At 47.0% G+C, this 13539-nt stretch overlaps 1 protein-coding gene across 5 annotated transcripts in view; it reads right to left on the bottom strand.

Moving 5' to 3' along the window:
• The window catches only part of SREK1 (splicing regulatory glutamic acid and lysine rich protein 1), a 114943-nt gene that overhangs the window by 53555 nt on the left and 47849 nt on the right, over nt 1-13539 (bottom strand). For all 5 annotated transcript variants that reach the window (XM_088444045.1, XM_088444043.1, XM_088444041.1 and 2 more), the window contains exon 6: nt 5600-5778. In XM_088444045.1, the coding sequence (XP_088300171.1) occupies nt 5600-5778 (179 nt within the window). The remainder of the gene's footprint in view (nt 1-5599; nt 5779-13539) is intronic.

Raw genomic sequence — 13539 nt, forward strand, 5'->3', positions numbered from 1 at the left:
GGCTTGTCACTTCGTAGCATAGTTTGAAAGGCTGAAGATGAGGCCGCCAAACTCTGGACTGAACTAGAGAACACTTCCACCCATGGTGGTTGAGCCCCCTGAAGGAGACCCTGAAAGGGAATAACAGACTGCTGTGTCACTGGAGGAGACTGAATATACATTGTTAGTCCATATATGGGGTTACCTATCTGAGGCCCAGGGGGAGACTGCAATAAATGCAGTATACCCGGGGAATAGGGGATGGCTGATTGGGGTAACCCCCTATGGGGGAGAGCAATCGGGACCGCCAGGCGCTTTCCACGATGGAAGCCAGCACCTGAGAAAACACTGCCCAAGGAGGGTCCTGTCCCGAAATTGGGGGGTTAGAGGGACCAGGTAACTGCAGGCACCTCACACACAGCCCATCCTGTGATAAATCCTCCTCATTGACCCCTGCGACGCAGCGTCTGCAGGAGAACAGAGTAGGAGCCGCGGAGCACTCAACTTCCTCGTCAGACACGATAAAATATATATATATATATATATATATATATATATATATATATATATATATAATGTCCTAATCCAGACAAAAAACCCACAATAGAGAAGTTTAGTGTTTTACTCCTGGCGCCCTGCAAGCATGCAGCACACAAGCCAACAGATATAGCACACAACTGTATGTGACCGACCTCACAAATACATGAATTTATAGAGGTGAGATCCAAGAAAAGCCCTTCCCACACACACCTGCCAGGGCTGTAGGAGAAGGAAAGGGATAGGCATAGACTGACAGTATTTAGAAATAAAGCACAGTCAGCACTAGCAAAAGTCACATACAATGCAGAAGTTAATAGTCACTGCACCTTGTCACTACAATCAACCTGCCCAGATTCAGTGTCTGGGAGGGCTATAGTGCTGTGTACGCTGTCCTAGCAGGAGAGAGGTACATAGGGGGACCAGTCCGCACGCTGCCTGAGATATCTGCGCTGTCACTGTACAGAAAATGGCCGCTGAAGACCTCAGAGGAGTTGTGGCCGAAGGAGGAAGCAGCTCAGCGACGCCAGACCCGAGCAGAAAGGCGCGCTAAGCTGAGGGGAGGAGCCGCTAGACAGGGAAGGCTGCCTCCCCTGGCTAGCATTTAACCCCCAGGATGCAGATTCAAGCTGTATTCCCTGATGCTCTAGTGGACCCGCGGGGTATGCCTCCGTGGAGGGCGAGCCCTCCGCTAAGCAGCCCCCCTGCGCTAAGGGTGACCCGACTCCGGCCGGGCACCAACTAACACTGAGGTGCATGTGGCTCGGGGGCGGGTTATAGAGGATGGACCCAGTGCATCCTGGAAGCAGCAAAAGCTTTGATTGCGTGGTGCCCGTGGATCCAGATCCAGCTATACCCCCAAGGGCAACCCTGTGGACCCCCTATGGACCCTGAAGTAGAAATGCATCTTCTAGGGCCTCTGCCCAACTCTCAATTGTTTTTGCCATCCAGGCCGTAGCCCTGGCTATACAAGTAATAGCTCCTGTAAGAGAGTATATAGATTTCAGGCAAGTTTCAATCTTTCTATCTGTAGTCTCCTTTAAGGAGGATGCAATATGGATAGGTATGGTAGCATTCTTAACTAGGCGTGTCATGTGAGAATCCACACACTGCAGGGGGAACTTCCAGCTTGCAATCAGTAGCTGGAAATTAAGAATTTAGGCAGCTGAAACCTTTTACTTGGCATATTCCATGCTTCACTCATATACTCAGATAGCTGATCAGAGTGAGGAAACTCTGGCAAAACAAACTTTTGGCTCTTTTGCCTTAGTAGTGGGTTCTGTCTCTTCTATTTGAAGAATAGATTTTACAGCTCTCAAGTGCAGGTGTATTCAATTCATAGTGGAGTTCCTCGTCTCCCGAGGGAGAGTCAGAGTGAGAGAGATGTCTGAGTCTTATGCATCTCCAGATAATTCAGAATCTGATAACTGGGTGGACTGGGAAGAGAACACAGCACGGAGCTGATGGGCCAGGTGCTGCATAACAAGATGCACAAAGGCCATCTTGAATGAGATCCTCTGAAGCAAAGCCTGCTGAGCAGGACTTGCAAGACACCAGAGTGGGAGCAGCAGGCTGTTATTCTTGCCTTTGCCAGACATAGCTGCAAGAATAATGCAGCACACAATCTGGCACAGTGTAGTGCGCAACACCGATATATAGTATGCGATAGCCCTCACAAATATAGGGAGATGTGAGGTACAATGAACCCCTTATACGAATAATGAAAGACAGGGAAAGGTATTAGCTGACAGTTTGAGAATAAAAGAAACAGACAGCAGCGCTAGCACAAGTCACATGCAATGCAGAGTATACAATATAACTGCAGTGGGCACTACAATCAACTATATAGACCGCAGTGGCTGGTATGAAATACCGCTGTATAACCTGACTCCTGGGAGATGTATCCAGGGAGACCGGACTCAGCGTTCCCTGAGACTTGAGGCTAAAGCAAAAAATGGCTGCCATGAGTCTCTGAGGGGGCAGAGGGTGAGGGAGGAGCAGCTCAGGGGCGGCAAGACCGCAGTGGAATGGTGCCCTGAGCTGGGGGAGGGGCTGCATGGAGAGTGCCTTCTCCCCTATGCTGACATCAGCCACCGGGTCCCTGGCTTGTTTCTGTCCCCTGCGCCAATATGTTATGCCCCGGTGGTCTAGTGGAGTCCCGGACGAACCGGTGTCCACATCAGCACCTCAGGTCTGTCTCCCGAGGCACCTAACCTGTCCCCTTGAGTCCCGGCTGCAGTCCAGGGTCCGAGGAGCCCTGCTAGCTAGGTCCCCCCGTAGCCCCGCCGAGAGTACCTAGCTGAAGGCTGGAGTCGCGGAGGGGTGATGGAGCAGCAGAGTGCAGACGTCAGGAGGACTGTTTAGCGCTACTTGCTCTGTGAAAAATGAAATAGAAGAATAAATCATAAAAATAAAGCTTAGGCTGCTTTACAGCAGCCCCACTGTTCTAACGGTGATCCAGCTCCTGCCTGACACCAAAGAAATGGATTTGCCTTCAGGCTGTGCGCGGGGTATAGGGGGAAGGACCGGAGCATGCTGGGATGGGAAAAAGCTTTGCTGTTGGTGTCCGGTCCTCCAAGTACCATCTATACCCCATTGTCTCCATGTGGAGCCCTATGGACCCTAAAGAAGAAAACTAGATGCTTATTCAGCGCTGTTCTTTTAGATATTTGTATTATTTTGTATAGATACCGCATCCTGTTGAATTTTGATATTATTTTACTGATTCTTGGCTGACAAATAAAATATTTTGAGAAAAAAAAAAAAACTGCTGCCTGTGACATGTAACAATGTAGACCTCATTGCCCTCAGTAAGATGGAGGAGCCACATACACCCACATTTGAAAACTTTGCCCCTACTGTGCAATTTCAATTTCTGCCAAAGTGCATACGTTTGTGGAGCAAGATGGCAGTTTGCACAGAAAGGAGAAGTTGGGCAGAACAAGGGCATTAAGTGCAAATATACAGTAGATGCCTGTGAAAATTTTTTTATTTCATTTTGCATAGTGATATTATTGAAATGAAGAAGCGATAGAGTAAGAGCATTTTCAGAATAGTTCCTTGATGTGCAGGGAGGGGATGCCCACTTTCGCACACGATCAGAGCTGGTGGTCTATGGATCTTATTCTATGCTTCGTATGGGACCCATTTTGTGACATCAAGTTGTAGGTTAACATAGAAGCCTATTTCTAAACCTCATGTAAAAAGCTAGGTAATAAAAAGCTGCACACACAGAAAAAAAATTACCACCACTAAACTGTAAATAATGAATTGAAGCCATAAATGGGGCTAAATCCAACAGTATTTTAGGAGATAAACAAAAAATGTATATGTTTGGACTTTTGAGGCAATGCTTACACCGTACACAGTGCACCTCTGCAGAGTTTCACCTCTCAGCACAACTAGGTGCATTTCCAGTTTGAGGAGGCTTCTCCCAAGTGCAGAAAGCAGCCTATGTAACATGATAAGAGCTGGCTGGAACCGGCACACTGGTGCAAAACCAAGGCAAGTCGCAGTGCACACTGTGTACTTTGTATAACTAAGGCTGTGTGTGTAAACGGTATATCTGATCCAATTTACTCTTATATTTAATTAAGAAGCTCAGAACAGCTTAATGCAAGCAATAGCAACACATAACTACGTTGTAAGGAGTAATTTAAGCAAACAAACCGTTAAAAACTTACCTGTCTCAGACAAATATTAATGCCTAAGAGTTTATGACGTTATTAACTATATACGTATAAAAACAGGCAAGTAGCACTATATGACTTATTGAGCATCCACACATTGGTTTGCTTTAAACACTATCAAACCTCTTGCAAAAACGACAGTATTCTGAGGCACATTCTATTCTATTTAACAGAATATGAAGCAAACAGGTTTCTATTAACAGCACTTTGAATTGTCAGTTATAATGAAAAGTACTGTAGAAATATATTAGATGTGGCACCAGACACACAAATATAGTATCACAAATATCATTTAACTTCCAATAATAATAAACATGTAGTCTAAAATGCATATGTATGGAGAAATGCGCATCGTATAAGTCTGACACAAATTTGAGAATTCTCAATAAAAACGAAGCCCAGCGGGTGAAACGCGTTAGTTTGCAGAAGCTACAGACGTGGAGGTACCCTCTGACACCAGAAGGGATCCCCCACCACTGGAGCTGTCATCACCTCACACAGCCGACCTACTGTGAACGCCTCAAGGAAATCTGGACCAGCGCACAGCTGGGGAACAGAGCCGGCAGAGGGGCGAAGTAAGCCACACAAGCTGAAGGCGGCAGAAAGAACGAGGAAGAAAACGCCGCTTACCGGTAAGCATTACAAGAGCGGGACACCTTTCTGAACTAACTATATGCAGCATAGACGGGTTACTGCATACAAACTGAGGTCTCAGGAGACTGGTTACTGCATACAAACTGAGGTCTCAGGAGACTGGTTCAGTGATTTTTATTACAGGCCACACATGCTATGTAAGCGACAGTTTTCATCGGGACTATATGAAGTAAAATACTTTATCCCCATTATCTCCGCAAGACTCGGATACAGATGTGCAGTGACTATATAGCATATTTTTTTGCACACCATCTCTATTTAAAGAATATTACCTTTGTTTTTGGACACTGTGCACAGATCCTAGGAACAACACTTATCAGTTCTGTGATGTTAAAGTTCGCACTTTACACCTATATGAGCACATAACTTTTTTATGCTTTTATACTGCTCTTGTCAGGAATTTTTAAAGGCCTTTTTTATTGAGAATTCTCAAATTTGTGTCAGACTTATATGATGCACATTGTTCCATACATATGCATTTTAGACTACATGTTTTTTATTATTGAAGTTAAATAAATATTTGTGATATTATATTTGTGTGTCTGGCGCCACATCTAAGATATATATATATATATATTATATATATATATATATATCTACAGTTTGAACAAATAAAGGGGGGACCCCTTCTGTTAGAGAAGGCAGCCACAGACATACAGTTTGGAATCAAAAGGATAGCGCAGTCTGAGCATCCTTATTTCTATAATGAAAAGTACTGCCTGTTGAACAGAGTAACCTACTTCAGGGGTCTGTCACCAAACATAACTCCATTGAAGGTCAATGCTCTAGACACTGAATTCTGGTCAGAAAACTCCACAAAAGCAAACCGCGTGGGTTGGGTCTCGTCACCGGCCATACGAACAAAGCGGACGTCTCCAACCTGCTTAAAGAACTCCAGCAGCTGCTCCGCTGTTGTAGTCTGAAAAATAGAACAAAAATTCATGGGCACAGCAGATCTCTCAGTAGGGTTTTACTCTACAGCCGCTGCCAAAAGTTTTGAGAATGAAACAAGTATTGGTTTTCACGAAGTTTGCTGCTTCAGTGTTTTTAGACCTTTTTGTCAGATGTTACTATGGTATACTGAAGTAAAATTACAAGCATTTCATAAGTGTCAAAGGCTTTTATTGACAATTACATTAAGTTTATGCAAAGAGTCAATATTTGCAGTGTTGACCCTTCTTTTTGAAGACCTCTGCAATTCGCCATGGGATGCTGTAATCAAATTCTGTGCCACATTCTGATTGATGGCCACCTAGTCTTGCCTAACCAATGCTTGGAGTTTGTCAGATTTGTGGGTTTTTGTTTGTCCACCCGCCTCTTGAGGCTTGACCACAAGTTCTCAATGGGATTAAGGTCTGGGAAGTTTCCTGGCCATGGACCCAAAATTTCAATGTTTTGTTCCCCAAGCCACTTAGTGATCACTTTTGCCTTATGGCAAGGTGCTCCATCATGCTGGAAAAGGCATTGTTCCTCACCAAACTGTTCTTGCATGGTTGGGAGAAGTTGCTCTTGGAGGATGTTTTGGTATATTCTTTATTCATGGCTGAGTTCTGAGGCAAAATTGTGAGTGAGCCCACTCCCTTGGCTGAGAAGCAACCCCACACATGAATGGTCTTAGGATGCTTTACTATTGGCATGACACAGGACTGATTGCAGCACTCACCTTTCCTTCTCAGGACAAGCGTTCTTCCAGATGCCCCAAACAATCTAAAAGGGGATTCATCAGAGAAAATACCTTTACCCCAGTCCTCAGCAGTCCAATCCCTGTACCTTTTGAAGAATATTAGTCTGTCCCTGATGTTTTTCCTGGAGAGAAGTGGCTTAATTGCTGCCCTTCTTGACACCAGGTCATCCTCCAAAAGTCTTTGTCCTGTGTCATGCCAACAGTAAAGCATCCCGAGACCATTCATGTGTAGGGGTTGCTTCTCAGCTAAGGGAGTGGGCTCAAGGAGAAGTACGAGGAGGAGAGAACCAAGTACACCAACACACACATCGAAGGAAGTCCATGGATTTGGTCTGCCAACAACCCACAACCAAAGCCAGGGACGTGATGGAGGGCATCCAGTTTGCCCCATGGAATTCAGAGAAAAAGATTAGATAAGGATAAAATGGGATTTTGGTTCTTCGCAATGGAAGACACAGGAAACATTAGGACTTCCCAAAGCTGTCCACTCAAGGAAGGTGAAGACTCTTCACCTGAAACTAGCATCCCTAGAGGCTTAGATGTCAAATCTGCAGATCTTGATGAAAGTGTGCACTGAGGGTGATGTAGCTGCCTACAAAGCTGCACAGTCGAGGCACCGCGCAGTGCAGATCATGAAATCCCCACCAACCGAGACTGGAACAGGGGATGCATTGTTGGCCTTAATCCACTTTGCTAGTGTCTGCTTGGAAGCTGGCCAAGCTTGTTTGTTGATATCAGACAGAACAAAGATTCCAAGTGCTGAATATCCTTGGTACGGTAAACATAGATAAGAGCCTGGACTATGTCCAAAGAAGTGAAGGATGGAGAGTCCTGTGTAGTGTCCACAGGTCGACAAGGAACCACAATTTCCTGGTTAACATGGAGCAGAGATACAACCTTCTGAAAAAAAATAACCCAGCCTGGTACGCAGGACCACCCTGTCACAGTGAAGATTCACTTAAGTTCAACACCCACCTTGGAGAAGATATGCCTGTAGGAACACAGTTTTCCAGGTGAGGCACTGGAGAACCACTGAGTCCAGAGAATCAAAAGGGTGGGCTGAAGGACCAGAACCAGATCCGAAGGTGGGACTGGAGAAACAAAGGGGGGATGAATGTGAAGGACCCCCTGGAAGAAAGTCTGAACTGCAGAAATGACTGCAAGTTGCATCTTAAATAAAAAAAAAAAAAAAAAAAAAAAGAGAGGGCTGACACCTGTACCTTAAAGGAGCAGACGCATGCCCAAGTCAAACCCCACCTGCAAGAACCATTGAAAAGTGAAAAATCGATGGATCAAACTTCCATGATGCACACCAAGCGAAGTAGCAACGCCACACCCAGTGATAAGTTCATGCAGACACTGGCTACCAGGCACAAATCATTGTGCAAACCACAGCATTGGAGAAACCCCAATAGGGTTGTTTCAGCCGCCATCCCGTCAAAGCAAGGCAAAAGGAGATAAGGATGCAGGAACAGTTCCTTAGAACAGAACAGAAATTGACAGAACTGGCCTGAGTGGAAGACATCACAAGGAGGGGCCATTGAAATCCACCTGAGGTCCTCATAGAACGCCCCTTCATGACCAATCCAGAGCCATCAGAATGGCAAACCACCCCTTCAGTCATGGCTTGCATAGAACCCGAAGGATCAAGGATGTTGGAGGAAGAGAGATACAATAGTCGAAACCTCAACAGGACAGATAGAGCATCCTCCAGAAGGGCCCCAGATCTCACGTCTGAGAGCAATGCATCTGAAGGCAGCTTGTGGTTGAGGCAAGAGGCCATCATATCTATGCTTAGACGGCTCCCAAGACCCAACAACTGTTGAAAGACATCCGGGTGAAAAGACCATTCCCAGCGCAAACCTCCTTCTGGCTGAGATAGTCTGCCTTCCAGTTGTTGACTCCTGGGATATACACTGCCGACAGAGCTGAAAGAAACTGATCTGCCCACTGCAGAATCCTGCAAACTTCTTTTTGCAACACCCTGATAGTTTATATAGGGTCTGCAGTGGAGCAGAGGTAGAGCATGGCACAGGGCCCTGTAGATAGCACATTCACACCTAGCTAGAGAATGTTGATGGACAAGGGAGATTCCTGTTCTGCACACACACTCTGAAAGGTTGTGGCAAAAATAACTGCTCCCCAACTGCAAAGACTTACGTCCGTGGTGAGCATGATCCAATCCTGAAAACAGGAAGGGGCGACCTTTGTCCAGGTGAGAGGTCTGAGGCCACCACAGTAGTGAATGTCCCGTCTCCTGAGTTAACAGGATCCTCTGGGAGCATATCCGAACAAGTCTGAAAAGGTGCTGGTGTGGAACAGTGTGAACTCCATCATGTAGAAAGTTGAGACCAGTTTGCCTAAAACTCTCATACAGAGGTGGATCGACACCTGACACAGATGGAGGAGAGATTGGGACAGAATTTGCAGATAGGCAATAGTGTATTTTGGAAGAAAGACACGTTGGAGCTGGGTATCCAACAAGGCCCCCAAGTGAAGCAACCGTTGGGAAGTTACTAGACTGGATTTGTGCCAATTCAGAAGCAAACCAGATGACTGAAGGACCTACACAGTCAGTTAAAGGTGTGTCAGCAGTGAGTCCCTTGACTGAGTCGCAATGAGTAGTCTAGGAAAGGGAGTATTTTGACTCCCTGGAGCTGCAGCCTGGCTACCATCACTGTTATCACCTTAGTGAAGATTTGAGTGGCCTGTCGACAGGCAGAAGGGCAGGGCCTCAAAATGGTCATGATTCCATAGGTTGATAAAGCGCTGATGATCCTCCCAGATTGGTATATGTAAGTAAGCACCCTTGACATCCAAGGACAACAGGAAATCCCCTGGTTCCAAAGCAAGCATAAAGGAACGGAGGGATTCAATCTTGAACCTTAGAAATAGAAGATGTAAATTGAGGGACTTCAGGTTCAGAATGAGGGAGAAGGAGCCGTCCAGTTTCTGAACGAGGAAGAGGTTAGCGTAATAACCAGTTCATCTTTAGTGAGGCGATACCAGAGCAATGACCCTGAAGGCCAGGAGGTACTTGAAAGGCCTAGGATTTGACGGGGCAGGCCATGTATCCTCTTGTGACCATGCCTCGCACCAAGAAGCCCGGAGTTGACAGCAATCACTTGACGCAGAAACACTCGAGACACCACCCACCGACAGAACCTCCAGGTGGAGGCCCAAACTATCATGCACACTGTTCATCTGATGGCTTGGGAGCCGGCCAGTATGCTGCCCGAATCTGCCTGCCTATGGTCTTACCATCTCTGGACCCAGACACATTGCTTCATGAAATTGCTGTAACCTAGGTCTCCCTGGGAGTGAGAGGACTGAAAGGAAGGCGTAGCGGTCTTACGCACCGACAAAGGCGGACTTAGATACAGCCACTGCGACAATATTTGTCTAGTTCGGGACCAAACATCACATCACCATTAACGTAAGGAACACCAGGGCCTTCTTGGAAGCCGTATCGGCCTGCCATGTGCATAGCCAGAGAACTCACCTAGCCACAATAGCAGAAGCCGAATCTCGAGCAGCTAGGATGCTAGAGCCAATGGAGGCTGGGCAAAAATAAGTTGCAGCATCCCTGATGTTATCCACGGATAACAAATCATACCAGTGAAAACTAGATCCATCCTCTAAGGAATCCACCTACCTCTCTAAGGTCTTAGCCACCCACGCAGAGACCAAAGCCGGATGCAGAGTCGTACCCACTGTAGAGAAAATAGATGAGAAATAGCTTAATTTTCTTGTCTGTGGGGCATTAGGAAAAGGGAGAATGGTAGCTTTACCTAAGTGGGCAATTGCAGTGTCTACAAAGAAAGGGGACTCCCATCTGGCCCCGTCATAAGGAGGATGTGGATAAACTGCCAGCATGTCCGGATGCGACCAGCTTCGCATTAAGGTACTCCAACTACACAGAAGAGGGAAAGGCTGCTGGCTCCTCCTTCTTACATTTGAACAGGGACAATTCCTGAGAAGGAGTGTCCTCTGAGTCCTTAATAAGCATAGTGGATTTAATAGCAGTTAAAGCTACCACATTGACCAGGCTAAACTGTTCCTCCTCCTGTATGAATGACAGCTCCATGGCAGAATTCTAGGCATCATTCTATGCGTGAGAGGACTCTTCTGAGCGAGTCAAACCCTGACTGCATAGGAGTGTGCAGGGGGTATGGGCGTAGAGGAACCGCAGGGTCAGCATCTGCTGTAGAGACTGAGAAACCTCCACAAGGCTTTGTACCTATTAAGACAAACCGAGTCAAGGGAGATTCAATTGGAGACTGTGTAGGTGCACTTGGTAAAACTGAGGGGACTGGAGCAGAGTTTAATGGGGACAGCTTGGACAAGGCTAATTGTCTTGCTAGCTCAAGTACAGTCTTGATTATCTTGTTACATGCCAAGGGGTGGGATATATTAGGCAGTGAACAGACAGTTCTTGAAGTTGATGTGTTAAAAGCAGGAAAACTTGGCAAGCGCAAAGATCTGAGCGACTTTGACGAGGACTAAATTGTGAGAGAATTGTGTACTAGATAACTGGGTCAGAACATCTCCAAAATGGCAGGTGTTGTAGTGTGTTCATGGTATGCACCATGAACACACCACCAAAAGGTGGTCCAAGGAAGGACAACCAGTGAACCAGCGACAGGGTCATGGGCACCCAAGGCTCACAGATGAGTCATGGGGAACTAAGGCTAGCCCATCTGGAGATGACAGAGATCCTGGCCTCTCCACTCATCCCCCAATGGCGGCGACATGCCTCAGTTTTGGGAAACTGAGATCGTCGCTGCCCCCTCCCCACCTAAAAACGTCAGCAGACTGTCAATCACTGAAAGTATGCTGCTGGACTGCGTGTGGGATGACCAACCTGTATTGCATATGCGCAGGACAGGTCAGGCACATGCATAGATTCCCTATAATCAGGAATCTGCGTGATCCCTGTCACTGCGTCAGCAGCTGGATCACACCCTGAAATCACTCTGCAGACCAACAATGAAAACCATGTCTAGTAGGGCTGACATCAGGGGGGGATGCAGACAGAAGGGTGCCTGCCCGCAGTGGCACTGTGTAGCTGCGATCAATCTCCCCTGCTGTTTGTAATCTCTGTATGCTACGCTTTGCCAGGATCAAAGATCGTGGATTGATTATGCTGTTTGCCACAATCTGAATGTATGAAGTGCTGAACTGCTCAGGAGCCTGCCAGGCACTTTGACAGTGTGTGTATGAAGCCAGCCCCTAAGAGTATCCCAGTTTTATGGGATTGTGTGACAGTGTGTTGCCCTGACGAAGTTCAAACCTAGGCAAAAACCCAATCCGGTCAAACTACACAACCATGCCAAATTTGGTGGAGCTAGGTACAAAGCTCTGTCCGTGCATAAAGGACAGACACACACACCAGCATCTGCTGTAGAGAACAGGAAACCTTCACAAGGCTTTGTACTGATTGAGACAAACCCTGAGTATAAAAGATGGGCAGCAATCCCGCCAGCCAAGCACATACACCACAGATAACGATTTGTGCCGCCCTGAAGGTCTGATTGAGGAGGACAAACGCATTTGAGTTCGTGATATTGCTGATAAACTGGACAGCTCAGTGGGTACTATGCACAACATTGCTCACGGGTACAGGAAGAAGTGCATATGCTGGGTACCGAAGCAACTCACAGAAATTCACAAACTCACCATAATGGGATCTCTTGTGCACTTGATGTGGTACCTTGAGGAGGGAGTGCAGTTCTTGCAGCGTATTGTTACAGGCGATGAAAAATGGGTGCATAACACCGGAGATGAAGCAAGCATCCATGAATTGGAAACACGCATCGCCCCCACCTTCAAAGAACTTGAAAACAAAGCGACCATGTTTAGGGAACACAAGGGCGTGCTTCTTGTTGATTTCCTCACCAAGGGAGCTACTGTGAATGATGTCTGCTATTGTGACACAATGAACCGGTTGCGGAGGGCAATTAGTTGAAAACGACCTGGGTTACTGTAAACCGGCATTGTATTGCCGCACAATAACACCAGGCTACCGTACGCATGAGTTGTTATGTACATGCTGAATAAATTTACGCAATGAGAGGTCTTGTTACCTTACTTAATGAATCACCCTCGTGTGTGTGACATACATACATATATACATGCACACAAATATATACATAAAAACACAGGAATCGCAAAATAGGCACTATAGCGTGTTTTACGCACTACAAGGTGGGAACCCATTGTTTTAAACTGATCGGGTCCTGCAGGATGCGCTATTTGTCCGGTCTGTGTGCAGCGCCGCAACATCCAATCACCGCCGGCGGAGTCTTCTCAAATCACTGCCGGCAGATTATCCTCACTGCAGCTCCCAGAATCCCCTTGGTGCTAGAGAGTCTCCTCCTCCCTCTGTGTCCGCCTACAGCAGCAGGGGATCCCCCAGGAAGGTGACGGCTCTGTCCCTCATTGTTCTCCTCTCCGTCCCACTCTCCCTGCCCGATAGCCGGAGTGATGCTGGTACGCATTGCCCGGGCCCGTACACCCTCACTGCTGCTTTGCTATAAAAATTAAGATGCAAACACAGCAGGTCTCTGGGTAATGTAATGTATGGTGTAGCCGGCGCTGTTCCTGTGTAGGGAAGGTAGCAGTGTGTGCCGCCCCAGCTGCCGCACTATTACACCTCCCAGCCTGTCCTGTCGGCTGGGACTTGTAGTTCCCGTCCAGTCTGGGAGGCATAGACTTACTGCCACTGCTTCCCTGTGACTAGGAACTACAGCGCACCGCGCTCTGCACAGCACTGCATGTATGTATGTATGGATGAATTATGAATATAGCAGGGTCTGTGTGTTTTGGCAGCTGCCGCCCGCTCATTCAGAGTTGCAGACAGACTCAGTCACTCTTCCTGTGCCCCCAGTGCTCCCGTCTCACTCAGCCACAATCCAGTCCCTTTCCCTCACATTCTGCTCAGCAGCAGCCACTCTCCATTTACTGTGCCTCAGTGGGGAGGTCAGACCAGGGCGA

The sequence above is a fragment of the Taudactylus pleione genome, unplaced genomic scaffold (assembly GCF_031769625.1).
Source record: "Taudactylus pleione unplaced genomic scaffold, aTauple2 ptg000345l, whole genome shotgun sequence".
NCBI classification, from domain to species: Eukaryota; Metazoa; Chordata; class Amphibia; order Anura; family Myobatrachidae; genus Taudactylus; species Taudactylus pleione.